At 45.8% G+C, this 20,269-nt stretch overlaps 1 protein-coding gene across 2 annotated transcripts; it reads right to left on the reverse strand.

Annotated features, from left to right (window-relative positions):
* Positions 1-4: 4 nt before the first annotated feature.
* SNRNP48 (small nuclear ribonucleoprotein U11/U12 subunit 48) lies at positions 5-10,303 on the reverse strand. Of its 2 annotated transcripts, none has more exons than XM_082044030.1 (9): positions 10,019-10,303; positions 9,821-9,934; positions 9,556-9,616; positions 8,769-8,843; positions 5,919-6,107; positions 4,864-4,985; positions 4,304-4,419; positions 3,128-3,289; positions 5-1,543 (listed from the first exon to the last, which is right to left on the reverse strand). In XM_082044030.1, exons 1-9 carry the CDS (start codon positions 10,052-10,054, stop codon positions 1,504-1,506), a joined length of 915 nt encoding a protein of 304 aa, XP_081900156.1. In that variant the 5' UTR covers positions 10,055-10,303; the 3' UTR covers positions 5-1,503. The 2 variants fall into 2 exon arrangements, with proteins under 2 accessions (XP_081900156.1, XP_081900155.1); XM_082044029.1 differs by having other exon boundaries at positions 3,128-3,292.
* Between the last annotated feature and the right edge of the window lie 9,966 nt (positions 10,304-20,269).

The raw sequence follows: 20,269 nt of genomic DNA on the forward strand, positions 1-20,269 counted from the left end.
AATACAGCTTTTCTTTTGACTACCTTGTCTGTGTGAACAAGCTCTATTAAACAGGTAGTTTTCCCACGCCTTATTCAACACAAAGAACCCTGTGGCTGAGCTGGTGGAAGAAACATCAATTCGAGAAAGGATGGAAATGTTCCAGATTATTTTCCCTCTAATTAGGACTTAGATATCCTTTTCTATTCTTAGACAGACTGTTCTGGTTGAGGATCTGTTTTAAAATGGGTCTTGTTTTCTGACAGGAGAAGATACTGCATTTGTCACATAGGTGAGGAATGCCTGACACAGGGTTCTGTGTGGTTTTGATTTGAAGAGCTGTAGTAGGTCCAGAAGTTATATCAATTGGAACTAGACTAAGTATTTGGTGACAGGTAATCACACTGGACTGCAGAAACGATTGAGATAAGAGACAGGATACTAGTGGTTACAGTAGAACTGGAGAGATTCCAGTGACCAGATGGAGTGCCCTCTCCTGGCAACTCGATCAAGCAGAATAAAGTGGTGTAGGGGAAGAGAGATCTGCAAGCTTGTTCTTTCACAGTTGCTTTCTTCATTGAAGTAACAAGCATGGCTGATGATGACAGACTGTGCTGAAGCAGATTGTGTAATTAGCAAGACTAAATACTGATACAATAAAAAAATATCACAGAAGTGGAGTCTTCCTGCACACCCTTACTATCTACCTCCACATCTTCAGTTTTACTGTTTTATCAGCCTCTATGACTAGTACTTAGGTGTTAGTCTACAGGATAGGAGCTCCTGCCAGTTATTTCTGGAAGGAAATGGGTATGCACCTGGTGTTTGAAAATGGCAATCAGCAATATTACAAACGTCCTTGCTACCTCCGCACTAGTTTCTGTGGAGAGCTATATTCTCATTGTCTTTGCCAGATGACATCACTTCTAAATTTCTTTGAGCGTGAGCTTGGGAACAGTAACTTCACCATTACTGTTTTTTTTTACCACTAGCTGCCTTTGAGCCTGTTGGGAGAACTCTGCCCTGTCACCTCAGGTACATGCTGTAACTAGACAGTAAGCGCTATCTTTTCTGGAACACTGCTTCCAGAGGTGACAATGTCAAGTGGGAGGGTAGGACAGGAACGGTCTCCATGCCTTTTCACTTGTAACTGATCCTAGACTCCAGGAATTAGCTGTGTTCTGTATTCACTAACTATGGGCCAGGAAGGTAAATTAGTAACAGCCTCTCACAGACTGTATTCTTCAGCCTTGTCAGACTAAACTCAAATAGATGAGACCAATGTAAGTTATTAATAGATGCATTCATTTTACAGACTTTCTGACATATAATACTTCCATCCTGACAAACTTAACCCTCTCTCATTTTTGTCTCCAGGCATAGCTGTGATGTAACACATTATGTACAATGCAACAATATTATGTACAGAGCATGGCTGTCCCTGGCACAACAGCAGTAACAATAGTTCCTGGGGCAAGTAATTCTTTTGAACGGCTGACAAACAAAATAATCAAGTTCTTGCTTCTACTTTCTTCGTTTATGGCTGTGATATTTGTCTTCATCTCTGAAACAAAAAACAAACGTGGGTATGGTTAGGCTCAGACTGACAGAATCTGAAGTAACAACAACAACAAAAAAAGACTTAGAAAATAGAAAGCTTTAGTGTAATGTAATCATGTCCCCTTCTATAGGAAATAAACTAAGACAGTTTATTTCCCATGCTGTTTTAATCAAAGTGTTGTCATGTGTTGCCATAGTAGCAATTAGTTTAGGATGAATGGCATCATTGTGTGATGAAGCCAATTTTGAGACAAGCAAGAATTCCCATCCATACAGTTAATCTACAGCATTTCTTCCCTGCACACTATGGATAATGCAGCATTTTTTCTGCACAACAGCCTAAGTCTTTGCTCAAACACAGGTCCCACACACCTATGGTTTTGCAGATGCAAATGTGCCCTTGTTTATGGTATTAAAGGTGTGGCCTAGATTTGTTTTCTTTTGCCTAAAAATATGCCCAGAACTGCTGAAGAGCAACAGCATTGTTTTGAAGCACCTACCATGGAAAAGCTGGTCAACTGACTGTATGTACATACAGCTGAACACGAGCCAGCAGTGTGCTCTAGTGGCCAAAGCAGCCAAGAGCATCCTGGCTTATTTCAGAAATAGTGTGGCCAGCAGGACTAGGGAAGTGATTGTACCACTGTGCTCAGCACAGGTGAGGCTGCACCTGGAATACTATGTTCTGTTTTGGGCCCCTCACCACAAGAAAGACATTGAGGTGGTGGAGAGAGTTCAGAGAACCGTGATGAAGCTGGTGAGGGGCCTGGAGCACAAGTCTGATGAGGAGCAGCTGAGGGAACTGGGGCTGTTTAGCCTGGCAGAAAGGAGGCTGAGGGCAGACCTTATCTCTGTTTACCTGAAAGGAGGTTCTGGCATAGAGGGTGTTGGTCTCTTCTCTCAAGTGATGGGACAAGAGAAAATGGCCTAAAGTTGCAGCAGGGGAGGTTTAGATTAGATATTTGGAAAAATTTTTTAATGGAAGGAGTTGTGAAGCCCTGGAACATGCTGCCCAGGGAAGTGGTGGGGTCACCATCCCTGGAGGTGTTTATGAGGTGCACAGATGAGATTTTCTGGGACATGGTTTAGTGGTGGACTTGGCTGTGTTAGGTTAACAGTTGGATTTAATAATCTTAAAGGTCTTTTCCAACCTAAATGATGCTGTGATTCTATTATATCAGTGAAGCAAATAATCCTATTTATTAAGTCTCAGTGCAAACTAGAGCAGAAACCAGCATTAGACATGACAAGCACAGTTAACTGGTTAAATGGACGATATGTTCCCCTATGCATATGTTGATCAAGAAGTAAAACAGCCTGTGACAGTACTGTGCTCATCTTGTAGCATGCTGTTGAAACTGTCACCTTTCACATGTGAGAGCAAAGTCTGGTCTGGATCACAGTTTATGATCTCACCGCAAGTTCTCTTTAGTATTAGTAGCCTCATGCCACTGGCTTGTTAAACTGTGACATTAGCGTAGCTTTTTATTGGACTAGATATTCTAATCCTCTGCATTAAATTCTCATAGACAATGGCTACAGCTGCCTGATTCAGAAGCAGGAGTCAGCTGTCACTATTTATGCTCACCTCTCTCTTTTTCTCCGAGAATCTCTGTCTTTGCCTCTTTCACGACTCCTTTTTCGTTTATTTGGACTCCTGCTGGTCTCTCTCCTATGTCTGGTGCGTTCAGTATCCTTAGAGCTTCCGCCAGACTGCCGTGAGTCCACTGAAGCAGACCGCCTGTCTTCCCTTCTGAAAAAAAGGTTATTGATTTTATTCAATAAAAATAGTTTCACAGTCACTATTGTTTTCATTATCAGTTTTGTAACAGTATGACCTACTAATGGTGTAAGACAGAGGATATATCCATTATTAAGCTTCTCTATCTCCCTAAGAAATACGATACCTCCCAAAAGAGGCCCGAAGTCCATGCTCTTATATGTGCACATCTCATCACACTATTTAATCCAGTTATATACAAACGCTTCCCCTCTGTCTTATCACCTCTGCTCATGAAACAGGAGACAGTGGAAGGTTTAAAGCCCTAACTTGTCAACCACTTGCCTCAAGCTTCTACCTACAGCTGGAGAACCTAGCAAGCCTGATTCAACCACTTCATTCACCTTCATTCTCATGCTGAAAAAATCCCACCTCAAGTGTGACCTTTGTTTCAACAACTTTCTCATCTCAAAGATCTCCTGAAGAAGCACAAATAGACTATAATTAGGTCATGATTCCATTTTTATTTCAGTGACAAATGTTTGGAAGAGGGTGTGGTGTTGCTCAACAGAGGAAGAAATATGTATAAAGCAAACATGCTCCCAGTTAGCACAGCAGCATTCACAGTGATAAGAACTGTAAAGGGTCCCCATATTTAATAAGTTATGAAAACCTTTTATCTGAGGTATTTTATAATGTATCTACCATACTATTTCCCATTAGGTCATAGGGAAAGAGAAGAAATTGTGTACTTGTACTTTCAAGCGTCCTGTCCCCAGCTATATGCATTTGGCCACAGAGGGAGCACTATTCATTCCCCAGCTCCACCAGAAACTACCTGTTCATGTGGATCACTTGCAACTTTGTCCCCATCCTTCACAAAGACAGAGCTTCTCAAGCAAGAGCTTAACAGAATTAATATAAAATAAATTGTACATGTGTCTCAGCCAAGGCTGGTAAATGTCCTATTAGAAAGAGGTAACGGTAACATTACAGGCTGTCAGGCTGCTGACACCCCTGAGGAATTTGCCAGCTGTGACATACCTTCCTGAAGATTTTGACTTCCCTCCATCACTTATCTCTGCATTATCCAACCTATTCTCCTCCTGCCAGTGATTGCTGAGTTCTTCCATATGCACACCAATCACATCCCGAATCACCTGGAGATTAAGATAGATTAAAAACAAGGAACACAAAAAGCAAGATGTCATGGCAGTTGCCCCAACTAGCAACTAGACAGCAGAAAGTAAACATCTCTGAAAAAAAGCTCCTTCTGCAAACCCTACACATCAGAAGTTCGAATGGGAAGTCTTATTTGGAGAATCAGGTATTTCAGCATAAATTTAAATAGCACCATTTTACAATAGGCAGTCAACTACATCTTGGTGGCATTTTCATATTCAAAATGTAATAGTCAGAAATGCTCCTGTTATTTGTAACTTGCTGCAACAAACCAAAAAAGATTATAGTTTGCAGCTCTGATAAGGCAGGGACAAGAAGAGGAAAAAGAGACATCTTCTTCATCCAAAAGGGCTTATCATTGTTTATGCTTACATACAGTGAGCACTTCAGTGCAAAAAACCTCTTTATTTTCAGGTACTCACCTCAGTGTAGGACTTCTTTGTTATATGAACGTTCTTAGCTCTATATGACTGTCGCCGCCTTTTGTAGTCTCGCATTTCCGCCAGAATTTCAAGATGGGACTTTGGAGCTTTCTGACTATCATCTAGCAAAAAAAATGGAAGTAAACAAAATGGTCATTAGCAGGATGTTAGCACCTGCGGGTATGCATCTCTGGTGCTTTAGTAATAAAAGTCTGAAACATAAAATATATTGTGTTCTTTCTGAAGTTTCTCCAGTATTTAGTAACTATAATGAATTTATCACGAGCTTCCTCTCCAACCTTCTTGCTAGCTGTTTACACAAGACTAATAAGCCACCAAGCAAATGTTGTTATGTGACATCAATCTCCTAACAGTGATCCAAATCAATATATGGGCTTGTGATTTGGTCAGATGCCTACAAAATACGGGCCATGTTTTCAAAGCCAGTATTACAATAAGACACAAAGACTGAGAAAGCCAGATTCTGTAAAGCATTTACCTGTGTAGATGACAAACACTGTTTCCTACCTCCTAGGCATAAAAGGGCCCACAGGATAACAGATGCTTATGTTGCACTTAGTATACTTACAAACTGGCATTACTCAACAGGGATGAGAGGCCTCAATCTAATACACCCATTTGTATAATATATTGCTCAAGAGCCTCTATCAGATGACTGCCAACATTTCTTGTTCAGCTTTTACTCTTAAGTGATCTTTAATCTCATAATCTCTTATGGCAAATACCATTCCAAGCTGCACAGTAAGGTGGCAACAGTGAGCAACCCCAAGTCATTTGCAGCAAAGATCCATCCACTAAAATACACACAAGTGTACCAAGAGCAGAGCACTAAGGCTTTCTCAGAAGGAAAACAACATAAAGGACACCAGCCTAGTGTTTTCTGACACCAGGTCTTCATGGTGGCTTTTAAGAACAGTATGCTTTCCACAATAAAAGTAGTACAAGCAATTCTGTCTGGCTTTCAACAAAACTCATCTAACTACACAAAGGGAAAGTTCTGAGCCATAAATTCAACAACAGATCGTTCTTCAAACCTTGTGTGATTTTTGCTGCTAAATCCACAAAGAGATCACTGTCATTTTCTGTGATTTGGGATCTAGACCTCTGTTTCTTCGTTTCCTCAACAACATAATCATAAAGAGCAAGGCGATCAGCTTGAGTCAGGTCACAGGTGAAACGCTTGTGATTTTGAGGAACTTCTACAGGCAATAATGAGTAAGATCCTGGAGGATGAACAGACGGTTATTAGTAAAATAGCATAATTATACAGGAAAACACTGGGAAGCTCAACAAACAACACAGTAAACACCCATGCAGTTTTCATGCTTCTCCTAAATATGTGTATGAAACTTCACCCTTCTTAATTTGAAAGGATAAAAATTGTTAAATTTTAAAAAAAAGGCCCCAATCCCTCCCCAGCCTCATGCAGGCTGTATAACCTCTCTTGACTGCTTACACTGTTAGTTACAGGTTTTCATATACTTCAACGGAAACATACTAGATTAGATCAAAAGGACACCCTGTATTGTCCCATCAATTTCAACTCTTGGTTTATAAGCTACAGCAAGAGAGAGGAGGCTGCAGCTCTAACCTGTGGGTTTGTCTTTCTCCTAAAATTGTCTTTAAAGTACTAGCTGCAAAATACCTGCTGTTCTGCCAACAAGAATGAACACTCCTAGGAGACCAGATAACTGAGCACTGTGTTAATCAGTCTGACTCATGCTGTCAGTTTCTCTACAGAGCTTTTATAATAGACTGCCACAGGCTAAAAGGGCTACAAAGGCACTTTCAAGATGGTACAGATCAGATAGCTAACTTAGAAGCTACGGAAACAGACACACCGCTTGCACACTCTTCTTTCCTTGAATGATGTGCCCGGTACCCACACTTCCCATTCCCAGTTAAAACACACATCCTCCCAACAAACAACAAATCCATTCTCAATCCACTGCAACAGCAGCGAAGTGGCTTCCCTAAGGATACAGGATGCAGTATTCTCGGATACCGCCTGCAGAACAGCATTTTACTTGAGAACATTCAAATTCCCAGTAGCCATTGACCTGACCTCCTTAATCCTGCTCCCTGTGAGCCAACCATCTCCCTGCAAGGCACAAGTCCACACACACAGTTCATCTCCAGGCAGACAGAAGAGCCAACACATAAGACAAGGTGTATGCAGGAGTCCTCACAAGAACAAAGCCACCGCTTCTCTAGATCACTCAGTGCTTAACAGAAGCTGGGCAATCTTTCACATCCTGCTTTCACTGAAGACACCAAGGAAGAGGAGAAGGAGCCGCAATAACTCTACAACAACAAACCTAAAATACAAGATTTCCTCATTACTATACTTGGAGCCTAAACCAGAACTTTTCTAATCCGAACTAACAGATTTAAACATGAATACTAGAATTTTATTTTTAAAATGCGCTGTTCTTGCAGGGTCATGGAAACCCATAAAAGTGCCCTAGTAGTTACATGCTTGTGATTTTAAAAGAATTTCACAGCTTGTGGTTAAGACCAGCTTTCTTGCCTTCTTATATAGCTATTCTAATATTCTAAATCTGGTTAGATTTTTTTTAAAACAAAGAAAGAAAACTATGTCCTTTGATACAGGTAGTCAAAATGAAATTTACCATTAAAAATGCTTTCCATTTGCTTCTGTTGCCAAATACTTTTAATTAAACAAACAGTTCCAAGTAAACCTTGCAATAGGCCGAAATGCCGCAGTGAAAACCACCCCACGCTGTTTCAGTGCTATTCTCAGAGAAATGCAAGCTTGCAGTCAAGACTGGATGGCAAACACTGGCATCTAGTGGCTCACTGACACACCTTTGCGAGGCGTCGCTTGATCAAGGGTTTATCTGTTTCTTCTCTACTGGGATATGCTTTGTGTTGAATCAATGAGTTACCACTTCCCTCCAGAGCAAATGCACCTGATGTGCTCCAAACATGGTGCCTATCACATGAAAGCTCCTTCCCAAGCAAGTGACTGTTAAGGTTCCTTTTGCTATGCCAGAGAAACCAAAGACAAGATGAAAATATATGCCTGAGCAAGCATTGCTCCATTTGTCTTCCAGGAAAGCAGAACAAATGCACTTTTCCTTCTGCACATATATGTTTACCAAACTAAAGTAAATGCTGTATCTTTCAGGCATTGCAGTGATTTCCAAACGACACACTGCAGCTCTACAGTCATTTCTATTGGCAGCCCTACTTTTCCACTCAATCTTGGTGTGAACTCTCAAAGAGAGCCCCAGCCACAGATTGGTCAGAAAACTCACTGAAAAATGAAACATAAATGAACTACTGAGCTGAGAGCAAAGGACAACATCATATTTGCAGATCTGTCAGCATATTTCTTCTACAACGTCTCAGGACAGTCTTGAAACAATCCAACATAATAATACACATATTCTTTGTTTTTTGATCTCAGGAGTGGTGGACAAGCACAGACAGCTTACATCTCGCAATTAATCTTTTAACAAAACATTGCATGAAGAACAAGGCTGGAGGCAGCATTAGAAGAGTCTTTGGCCACAAAGAGCAGAAGGATAACATCAGAAAACGCAGGGAGAAAGTAGAGGGTAGGTAGTGGGAAGGGAAGTGAAGGACTAGCGCTTTAAGAAACTCCTAAATTTTGCAGTGTTGATTTTCCAGTCCTAAAAAGAACTAGAGCTGTGAGCACAACAGATTCAAATTCTTTTATCTAGTTTTCCCAAGCAGAGAAAGTAGTTATACTCCAAATTAATACATGGGAGGGAATATTAAAAATAAAAAAAATCCTCACAGCAGTTCACAAGTAGAATGAAGGAAGCTGAAAGGGGAGACACAAGAGCAGCTCTCACATAAGAGCTGATAAAGTTAAGTATCTGCTTACTACTTACCTTCACTGTAGCCTGTACCTTCTTTCGCACTTTGAGCTCTAGCTTGCTTAACAATGTGAAACTGTAAATCTTTATCTGCAGGCAGAGAAGATAAAAACATAACAGAACTTTTACATCAAGTACTTAGTGGGGTTAGTCTTTATTTCCTGGCCTCTATTATGAGACTTACGATGTGTTACAGAACACTGTAGTTTTATTTATGAAGAAGTGAGAGTGTGACGTAAAAATATAATTTTAATCTACTTCATTTTAACTGAGGGGAGGAAAAAAAAAAATGAAGGAGGATTTCCAGGCCACAGGAAGGATATGGAAAAATAAATGTATGTATATTGCAACTGTCTTCTGTACCATTACTATGTCCCCAAACTCTAAGATAAATTTTTCCACCTTCTAAGCAAATATTTTAATACACTTTCAGCACTTGATGCAAGGTGAACACTGGAAGAACCTGGAAAATAACCTAAGAGAGGGAAAAAAAGACCTTCCTTGAATTTTAAGATGAAAACAGCCACACCTACAGAACAGAATTACACAGTGACAGATGTGTAATGATGGCAAACTAAAGCAAAGCACAACAGTGAGAAAATTAACCTACTGATGGTAACGCTCAGTTTTCCTAAGAAGCCTTGGAGAATCTATGGCTGGCGAGGCAGAGGGCCGTGCTGCTGTGCTCCCGGGGCTCTGCCCTCGGCCTCTGCCTCCCGGGGCTCTCCCTTCAGTCCCATCCCCTGACTCCCCCCTGGTCTCCCCTCAGCCCCAGCCGCCACCCCCCGGCAAAGCCGCTCACCCATGGCGACGGTAGGAACCTTCAGGTTTTCATAGAAAAAGCTGGAGTCGTACATCTCAGCCTGCGGGACCAAGAGGCTCAGTCAAGACACGGGGCCGCCCCCAGCGACACCGGCTCTGGGCTCTCGCCGGGGTCACCCCGGCCTTGGCTCTCAGGCCGCGGCCGCCCGCTCGGCCGGGCAGTCGACACCCCCAGGCCAGGAGCGCCGTGTCCGCCACCCCGCCGCCAGCCAGGCACCCCCCCCGGAGCCGGCCCGGGCTCCCACCTCCTCCTCGGCGGAGTAGCCCATCTTGCGGAGCCGGCAGGACGCGGCGTGCCTCTCCAGCGACGCCCGGGGGACGCGGTGATGGACGTCGTAGGGGCACAGAGCCCACTCCACCTGCGGCGGGACACGGGTCAGCGCGCACTGTCCGCACCGCCACCCCCATCACCCCTCCCAGCAGAGCCCCCACCGGCGCCATACCGGGTCCCCGAGCCACACGGCGCTGGCGGCGGCCATCGGGATTCAGGGCTGACGCCAAGACCTCGTGACGAGGGGCGGTGCCGGCACCATGTTTACTGAGGGCGCTCCTGCCGCAAAGGATGGTGGGGCTGTGGCGTCGTCTTGCCCAGCGGCAGGTTGTTGAGGGCTGCAGCTCCGCTCCTTCCTAGAGCGGGGAGGGGCCGCAGCGGTCCTGGCGCGGCACCCGGGGAAAAGCCGGGGCGGAGAAGGGCACGGGGTCCAGTGCCAGCCTGCCCGCCATCACCTCCCGTCACCTCCGGGCAGCGGCGACGACATACGCCAGGGCCCGCAGCGCGGCGAGCGGGCGCCGCCTACCGGCGGGAGGGAGCAACGGGGGAGGCCGCGGAACCCGGGGGAAGCACCGAGCCCGAAATTGTGCCCCCAAATTGAGCCCCCAAAAGGCGCCTGCCTGTTAGTGACCAGGCAGGAGGAACATCAGTCTCCTCAGTGCCATCGAGCCCCTGATACCAGTTTTCCTCTTGCAACACGAGGGAGGAACGTGGTGCGAGACGGCAGCACCTCCAGCAGCCTCCTGCCGTGGGCTGCTGCTGTCCCAAAAACAGGGCTCCTTCCCGGGCTGCGAACAAACGAGCCAAATTTAGCACACGGAAGTGAGATACTTATTACAGAGTCATGCAAGTCTGGATGCTGGAATAAAGCCAGCATGCCAGTGAGAAAAGTAAAAGGCATCATATACAAAATCTTGTCACTACGTTCACGCCCTAAAGAGCCACTTGGTTACGCATTTGTGTACTGCATTATGTAATCCTTTTAGTGTATAATGAGCAGCACTCAGCTAAAGGACACTTTATCCAACAGTCTCGAGCAATGTGTTAAAGCAAGACTCAACTAATAGTGCGGGCTTTAAAATGTCTAAAGCTGCAAGGTCAGCAGCGTCTGAAGTTCGTGATAGCTGTTTTGCAAGTCACTCTTTGTTATATGAACAGGCCGACCTAAAGCTGAAAGGATGTGCATATCTCTAGGTTAGCAATTGCAGACAGGATTCATTCTTTTCCGTGGTGACAACACTACATGAGGGGATCTGTAAGGAGCCCTCTGTGCAGTGCAGGGCCAGGATGTGTGTTTCTCCACAGTAAAAGGATGGGTGTGGGAGGCAGCTGTGTGGCTGCAGCGTACTCCAGAGAGCCCTGCCCACTACCTGGCTAAAATTACAAGAGCCTAGAATCTCCCCTAGAGACTGAATGAGCATCCGGCCTCAATAAGACTAACACAGCATGAGGAAAGAACGCCTGTCCCAAGGAATAAATATTGCGTGATTGACATTTGTGCTTACCTATTTTTGTCATCTCTGAGAAAAGCACATATGACTAGAAGGAAGAGTGCATTTGACAAGGGGGATGGGGAGGAAGCACAACAGATGTAGCTGCCAGAATGACTCTTGTGCATCTGCTTTCGTTAGCAGATTACAGCCCGTTCTCTCCCGCACAGTGAATTTGAGACTCAGCTGGGATTTTAGCCCTTTGAGAGATCTGCTGTCTCTAACTACGTTTGCCTGAGGATCTTTGACTTTGCATGGTACAGAACACTTATAGTTGAAGACTTCCCAGCTGCCCTTGCAATTTCATCTGTGCTGTACTAAAATACGCTCACTAACATTAGCACATTTTGTCAAAAGAGTAATAAGAACAGCTGTGCAAAATTGTTCTAACCATCTCCACTGTAAAATACCATTTCTTAAAAATTATGGAAGTTGGACAAAATAACCAAGCAGATTAATTTTTTAAGAGTAACGATTAAACAACATTTTGATTTTTTTAACTTACAAATTAAATTAATAGTTAAGAATCATTATCAGAATAGATGTTTTGCTCTACTAAGCAACAACATTTTGAATTATTAAAACTTATCTCAGAGGTTTCTTTTCCCCTAAAAGTACTGTTTTTTGGGATCATGAAACAAAAAATGTTGTCTCTTTTATTTTTCCTATCCTTCGTGGGTTTGGGGAAATGCCAGAGAAACAAACAAACCACCGAGATGAATGTTTTCCTTTCCAGAGCTCTGGGAGAAGCCTCCATCCTGTCATACAGCACATCAGTTAGAAGGCAGCTCGTGCTAGGAAGTCTGCTCGTCCCAATATCCAGGTAACGTTGCAGCTCACCCGCTCTGGGGAGCAGAGACGTGCCTTCACTAATGGAAATAAAGCTGCAACGTGGAGAGTGAATGCTCAGCAAGCAGTGTCCAAATCACTGTCTGGGACCCAGAGAGATGGACCCACAGTACCCTAGCTCTGGAGAGGAGCAGAAACCCTCTTTAGGGTCTTGAAAACTGCCTGATGGATGCATTAGCACAGACCACAGCAGGGCCTGGAACAGCGCAGGACTAGGATTCAGCCTTTTGAAATAGGTTTACAAGGAAATCAAGGGCAATAGATGAACCAAGGCCTTTTAGTACACAAGGTACTTTGCCAGTCTGTGTTCTGGCCGCAACCTTTCCAGGAGCAAACTGGCTGCTGAGGGAGAGGGTGACAGCTTACACAAGCTCACAGCACCACTTTCCCTTCCAGGCTGGGTTGCACTTATGTTGGTTTCCCATCAGCTGTGGGGTGGGATCGCCACAGACTTTCAGCTACATCGTCTTTCCCAGCTGATTCTCTTCCCTCCGTGGCATAACCTCTTCTCTTGCACCCCAGTACTGTGCTGCCTGCAGGACAGACACGTTGGGATTTTGTCATCAAATAATGTGGTTAATAATGTATCATCAAGTTTAATATATCTTGATCTCTGTAGCACCCCTGAGGAGAGGAAACTCCACAGCTGCATTTCCCTGGGCAGGACTGCCCCCTGGTTGCAGCTCCCCAGAACAGAAGTACGAGAGTGTGGCCCAGTCCTTTTGCAAAGCTGCAACATGGAGTATGCTGCTAGTGTGGCAAAGCCTTTTCTAGAGGCTTTTTCTGGGCAATACTGATCTCCAGAGAAAGTCTCTGTGGGAACCAGCCACAGATGTCCTCAGTATGCACGTTTCTGGATGGGGAAAGGGCCAGGGAGCAGGGGAATGTAAGCCTAAGGATGAAAAGAAACTTCTTGGGACTACTCAAAAGCCAAAATGGAAGCAGCCCAGTTTATGGCCCCAGAGAGGCCAAGCAGGCCTGGCAGGCAGAAAAGACAGCTTTTGACCTGCAACTGTGACAGATTTTTGCTGGGCTGCACCCCAACATATTTGACAAAGTTGTAACCAAGTTCTCAGCATCTAGCCTAGCAAAGAGCATGGAGTAAAGCAGTCAGCTCCTGCCAGACCATGGTCTGTCCTGCAGCAGGGATTGCTCCTCCAGAGCATGCACGTCGAACAAGGAGGTGGGGGTTCCCAGCACCCCGGTGGTGAGATTGACCATACTCATCTCAGAGCAGCTCTGCTGGTTTGCTGTTGTAGTGATACCATCTCTTCTCTTTTGCTCCTAGAGCCCACATGTCAGACTTATTTTCTCCAGAGAAGGAGATGTGGTATCCAGGATGATAGCATGGGCGTCACTCAACAAAAACTACTAAACCAGAGGGAGATTTTGTAAAGATGAAGCACGCAGACACTTGAATTTCAGTTTTTTGTCATTGCTGCTGTTACTCCCTGCTATCTTAGACTTCAGATAAGATGCCACACCCAAAATCTGTAGCACAGATTCAGCTGAATCAGCTTTGTTTTCTACAGGGGCGGGAGGTGAATTTCTCTAGCACACATGAATCAATTTATAGAAATATTCTTCATGGCATAGACAGATTTTTCAAAATTGTCTTCACCAGACCCCTGACCAGAGTCTAATTTTCATCATTTGCTCTCTGACCTCTAGTTTTGTTGCCCTTCCAGCTCATCCGAAAGTGCCAGTGTGGAGCAGTACAGGTGCTGATGACAACTAGAGAAGCCAGAGAATGCTCAGACCTCACTGGTTCCTCTACTAGGGGAATGAAGCTGATCTATTCCTTCAGCTGTGTACCCCTCCAAGCCTGCTACAGGTTCTTGGCTCCTGGATCTTGATGCTTATTCTTTCGTAGCTTAGTCCAGTTCACAATTACAGCCTAAGGTATATTTGACAAACTGCAGTACACTGGACACTTCCAAATTGATTTATAGGTGCCAACTCTAGCAGCTGTTAGTGCCTTATTGATTCCTCTTTCTGCATCTCCTTGTGATCTCTCATGGATTCATCAGATGTGGATCAGTTTATCAGGTTGGTATAATCCTTATCTTTAAAGATAAAGCAATTGAAAGCTTGCTCTTGCCCCAGTGTGCCAGATTCGTGTGGAAGCTATGTAACCATCTGTGTCTAAACATAGTGACAAGACATATCACTGTAGGAATATTGACAGAAAACTTTCTCACTTGACAGAGCTGGAAATGCACCATTGAACAGCCAGAAGTAAATCCAATGTCCTCTTGCACGCTGAAGTTTAAATATGTGTGATTTTGAGCTTGCATGGGGTTTTCTGTTTAAGCCCTAGCACCTTCACAGTTGCAGCACTGTGATCCTTGAGCCTTTGTCTGCTCCCTCTGCCCTTTGCTCTTAGCTTTCCAACTGGGCAGTACCCACTACCTGCTTGGGGTCAAGGTTCCTCACCTGCCTGTTCCTTCTGGGCTCTCAATGGCCTGGCAGGCACAGTCTGGCATCTACTTTCAGCACATTCATTTATTTAGCATCCACTGTGATTAAGCATTATCCCTGCAAAGAATGAGAGCCCCTTCCACACTTTTTGTCACAAATACTGCTGAGATGGAAACCAACTAAACAAAAATGTGGCTGAGACTCCATAACTGGAAACTGGAAACTTCTAGCCAGTGACTTGGCCCCTGCTTGTGCTTAGCTGTGTGCCGCAGGTGTGGAGACCCTTCCAGCTTGGGGATGCTTGTGTTCTTTGCCAGGAAGGACAGAGCAGCCTGCAGTTTTCTTTTAAAAGCACACTATTGCAATTGTCTGCTTGCAATTAAGAGATAATAATAGACTCATCTGCTTGCTGTTGCCATGTGTCAGTCTTCTTGGAGAGGCTTTACAGCTCTGTGCTTGATGTGAGGCTTTTTAACATGTCCCAGGCAGGAGCTCGGGTGCTGCCTTAGCTGCTGAGCAGCATTGTCTTGCCTAGGGATTGCTCCTCACTAGCGACTGTGGGCTGAGCAAGAGAGGCCAAGCTGCGCATAGCCCCGTGTTGCACTGCAAGCTACTGCACTTTGCTGACCGGGGCTACAAAGCCACTGCCAGGGTCAGCCCGCTGATGCCAATGACGTGGCAGCCAGATATGTTGGGTTTGTGTGGCAAGGTTTTGGTAGTGGGGGGCTACAGGGTGGCTTCTGTGAGAAGCTGCCAGAAGCTTCCCCCATGTCCAACAGAGCCAATGCCAGCCAGCTCCAAGATAGACCTGCCGATGGCCAAGGCCAAGCCCATCAGTGATGATGGTAGCACCTCTGTGATAATATATTCAAGAAGGGGAAAATGTTACTGTGCAAATGTTACTGTACGGAGAGAGAGTGAGAATATGTGATAAACAGCTCTGCAGACACCAAGGCCAGTGAAGAAGGATGGGAGAAGATGCTCCAGGTGCCAGAGCAGAGATTCCCCTGCAGCCTGTGGTGTGGACCATGGTGAGGTCAGCTGTCCCCTCCAGCCCATGGAGGTCCATGGTGAAGCAGAGATCCACCTGCAGCCCAGGGATTACCCTATGCTGGATCAGGCTCCTGGCAGTGGAGCCTCTGGCCCTATAGAGAGAGGAGCCCATGCTGGAGCAGGCTTGCTCACAGAACTTGCGACCCCATGGAAGGGACTGCTGGAGCAGTTGTGAAGAACTGCAGCCTATGGGAGGGACCGATGTTGGAGAAGTTAATGGAGAACTGTCTCCTGTGGGAGAGACCCAAGGCTGGAGCAGGGGAAGAGTGTGAGGAGTCCTCCCCCTGAGGAGAAGGAGCAACAGAGACAAGATACGATGAACTGATCACAACCTCCATTCCCCATCCACCTGTGCTGCTCAGGGGGAAGAGGTACAGAATTCAGGAGTAAAGTTGAGCCTGGGAAGAAGAGAGGGATGGAGGGAAGGTCTTTTAACATTTGTTTTTATTGCTCATTACCCTACTCTGATCTGATTGGCAATAAATTAAATTAATTTTCCTGAGTTGAGTCTGTTTTGCCTGTGATGGTAATTGGTGAGTGACATCCATGTCCCTATCTCGACCCACGAGCCTTTCTTTCCATTTCCCCTCCCCTGTCCAGTTGAGGAGGAGGAGTAATAGAGTGGCTTTGGTGGGCACCTGACATCCAGCCAGGGTCAACCCACCACACCTGACATCTGACATAATCTTGTACAAGTGTGCACCCTTTCTGAAAATACCAACAGGTCTTCTGGATTGCAGGTAGCCTCAGGCTGCAGCCCTGAAGGTATCAACATGAGGACAGGTGTACCAGGTTTGGGAGAGGCATGAGGAAGGCTGGAGCAGGGCCTCCTGTGTCAAAGTTATAAACCAGGACATTAGATAAAGGTGCTGGTTATGTTCAGCAGAGGTGGTCACTTAACAGTGCCGTTTTTGTGAGAAGGTCTGAGGTCAGGATTTAAATGTCCAGTGAGCAAAAGACAGCAGAGACACCTGTAACACGTGGCCATCTCCAAAAAAGTTATGTTTTACTGCCACTTGGCTTTATTTTCTGCAGTAACAGGTCCCCACTCCAGAGCAAGAATTCAGTATTTGTTAATTTGTTATGTGGCTGAAAGGTGTTACCCAAATTACATTTCACTCCCTCTGGCAATGCATCTAAGGCTACAGCTGCCACGTGTCACTGCTCTGACTTTCTGCCAGGCCTTTGTCCTTTGGTCGCTGTCACTCTTGCCTGCTGTGCATTAATAGGATTGTATTTCCTCAGCACGGGGAACCTGCCCAGCTGATCACCTGCCAAAGATCAGCTGGAGCAGACGGTCGCCTTGCTGCCCCCCCAACCCTTTGTCAATGGGACACGTGGAGATGCCTTCAGGGAGGGGCATCATCCCTCCCTTTGTGCCACATGCAACCTCTGGAGCACCTCATGCTGCCAGGCAAGCCGGCTGACCCTCAGCCCTACATCACCACACTGCAGCCAGCTGGAGCCCTTCCATGCTCCAGCAGATGAACTGCAACATGGGGTAAGGCAATGGAGAGTTGAAAGAGCACAGACCTTACAGAGCGCTCAGCACTTACACCGCTTCAAAGGCTTTATAGCAATGCAGAAGTCATATGTCAACCACATATTACAGCTGATGCTCAAGTCCCCCTTGCGTTTGCCGTGTGGGCATGTCCTAAGTGTGCCCCACTTGGTGCTGGTACAGGGAACTCCAGCTCCTCTCCTGGGGGCCTTGTGCATGGCCCAGGCCCCGTGGCAGCCTCGCCTGTGTGGTGCCAGCGGGCAACGTCTGGACGCATGCAGATCGAGTCACTTGCTTTTGCTGCATCTGCAGACTTGTACAGCTTAAGAGGTTGCTTTGAAAATGTGGCCTATCACGTTCAGCACTCTAAGTGCAGTGAGTAATTATAGCTGTCCCTAGGTGTTGCCATTTCTTCTCATAAGGGTATGTGAAACAATCAGTATTACTTTAAACTGAAGCATTATTTCAAAGGAAGTCCGCAGTAAGGAGAAACTTACTCACCCACAACAATTTCTTTGGAAAAAAGAGCCATCAGATGTGACAGGCCAGGTTTTATAATAGGCTTAATATCCCGGGTATGGATTTGCAAGTGCTGCCTACAAGCATCCTTCCTCTTGCAGAAGGATTAGTACGGGATTACAGATGCCCTTTGAAGATATTGGCGTATGCTCAGATGATCACACCATCTCAGGCTTCCCAAGCACTTGGGGGCGGGGGCAAGAAGAAAGCGAATGCAGAAGAGAGATGGAGATCCTGCTCAATAATTGCCAATGGGCAGAACACAATATGGCTTTAGCTCTCAATGGGACTCATAATTCAAGATCACTATATTTGCTGAGCTCATCAGTGATGGAATTTCAACAGGCTCAGCGCAAAAACTGCACCCCAGCAGCATCACATTTGGAAACTCAGCCTCTTGGCTGAGACATGAAACAAAAGTGCTGCTTGTTTGTGGTCAGAAATGACTGTCAGGCACTTGTGCATATTTGAATTACAGTGTCAAACTCCATGTCCTGGCCAGTGTCCCTTGACTCTACACACACGAGCCATTATGAGTTTACAGTTGAAGTTCTGTGCTCACCACACACACACTGTGGTCTCTACATCACCCTGTTCCTGACTGTGGGCTTCTTTCCACCCTCTGTTACTTCTTTGCAGGCTTTTCCCTCATTTTCTCCCCTGTCAGGCCCATGGTTTTGCTGTCCTCTCCACCCCTTCTGTATCCCTGCCCATCATGTCAACAGTTCTGTGCTGCCAGGTCTTTCTGATTCTATTCACTGATGCACAAAACTTTCACTGGAAAGCAGGAACCGCTCCACTGTGCTGTTACAGTATTACCTCCAAACAAGAAACTTTCCCCAGATGAGTAAAACACCCCATTTCGCTGAGCCCGTCATCATTTCTGCAGCTCTGAACTGTCCTGCTGCATGTCCTCTCACAGGTGCTTTGTCTCTCACAAGGCACAGCCTCGCACAGCAAGCAGTGACCTGGCTGTAGTGAAAAGGAAAAGCACCCTCATCCACTTCACTGGTTGCATCTTCCATCCCAGCACACACATGCAGCACCCCAGGACATGCTTCCCTGCAAGCGTGCATGAAAAATAAGGTTATTTTCTTTCAGAGGTTGTTTATTCCGCTACCCAGACACTCAGGCAGAACGTGCTGTTCTTCGTGACTGTCAAATGCACTGTGCAGTACAGTGTCTCACCTCAAATATATCTCTGGGCCACCACAGCAGAAGCAATATAGAAATAGTAACAGGACATATCTTAAGACAACAGCTCCATTCACATCAGCAGAAGCTATAGCCAAAGCAAAAGCATGTCAGTAATCAACCCAGTGTGCACCTAATACATACACATAGTCATAAGCTGTCCTAAAAGAGCTGCTTTAAAACTACATCATTTAAGCTGCAAACTCAGGTGTAGGAAAAGCCACATTTCTAGCTGAGAGTCCACAGGCTGTCATGTCTGTGGCAGGCATGGAGAACAGCGGTGCTTTGGCGGGTGCACGGCAGATTGTGCCCGTACGTATTGTATGTGGCAATTCGCTGACAGAATGAGCTGAATTAAGATGTCACTCACAGCTGTGAATTACAAAACTATCGGTAAGGCTGCCGGGCACCAGGATTACTCTGGTCTATTCCTGGCTCCGGCAGCAGAGTCTTAATTGGTATGGCTGTGATTATGAGCAGGATAAGCAAGAGCCCATGGCTGGAAGGACTCCCTCTGAAAATCTTTGTGGCTGCCTCTGGGGGATTTAGAGCCATTCTTCAAGCTGCACCTCCTCTCCCAAACCTGGCAGGGACTCCCTTGTCACTGAAGTAAGAGGAAAGAAATTTGCATGTCTTACAGGAATGGAGATGCAGCCAGGGACACCAGGATACCTAAACTCAGTCTTACCTTTCCTAGACTGTAGGTGCTTACACAGGAGACCAGAAGAGGAGCTGGGTAGAAACACTGATTTAAACCAGATACTTTCACAAGGTACAGCCATGTTGTATCTGCTGTTAAATTCCTCACTCTGTATTGGGAAAAAGCAGCTGCTACTGTGTACCACTGAAAAATGCAAGATCCTGCTGCTTTTCGGTTGCAGACATAAACCTCAGTGCTGAAGATTCAGGATCCTGTTCCCTGACAGCCAGGCTTCCCCCTCACTCCTCATGGGATTGCTCAGGTGCAATCACCCAGGCAGCAGCTGCAGGGTCGGAGGCAGTGAAGAGCTGCTTGGCTACTACTTCTGTCTCTTCACCCTGGGATCTGTAGGGGCAGCAGTGCAGCAAGTTGTAAACACACAGTTACTAAAAAAAAGCTTTAGCTGTGTTTCCTCTCACTTGTAGAAAGCAAGCCTGATTAACTGGGTCAGTGCGTTTTTTTACCGCATGACCCTGTGGTGCAGAAGCACACTTGGGGTTGCACCCGAAGTTCGTCACTGCTCACAGCCTGGTCACGCTGATAAATGAGAAGCCCACCCCCAGTTTACCCCAGTAAGCGATACTTGGCATAAGAGCCAAATGCCAATCGATCTGTTCTTAGAAATCCCAGCTGCCCACGGCAGCTGCAAAGCTAGGAAGTGTCTGGTACACCAGAGCTCCCCCAGGGAAGGGGCAA

Source organism: Streptopelia decaocto, assembly GCF_964273445.1.
Source record: "Streptopelia decaocto genome assembly, chromosome: 2".
NCBI classification, from domain to species: domain Eukaryota; kingdom Metazoa; phylum Chordata; class Aves; order Columbiformes; family Columbidae; genus Streptopelia; species Streptopelia decaocto.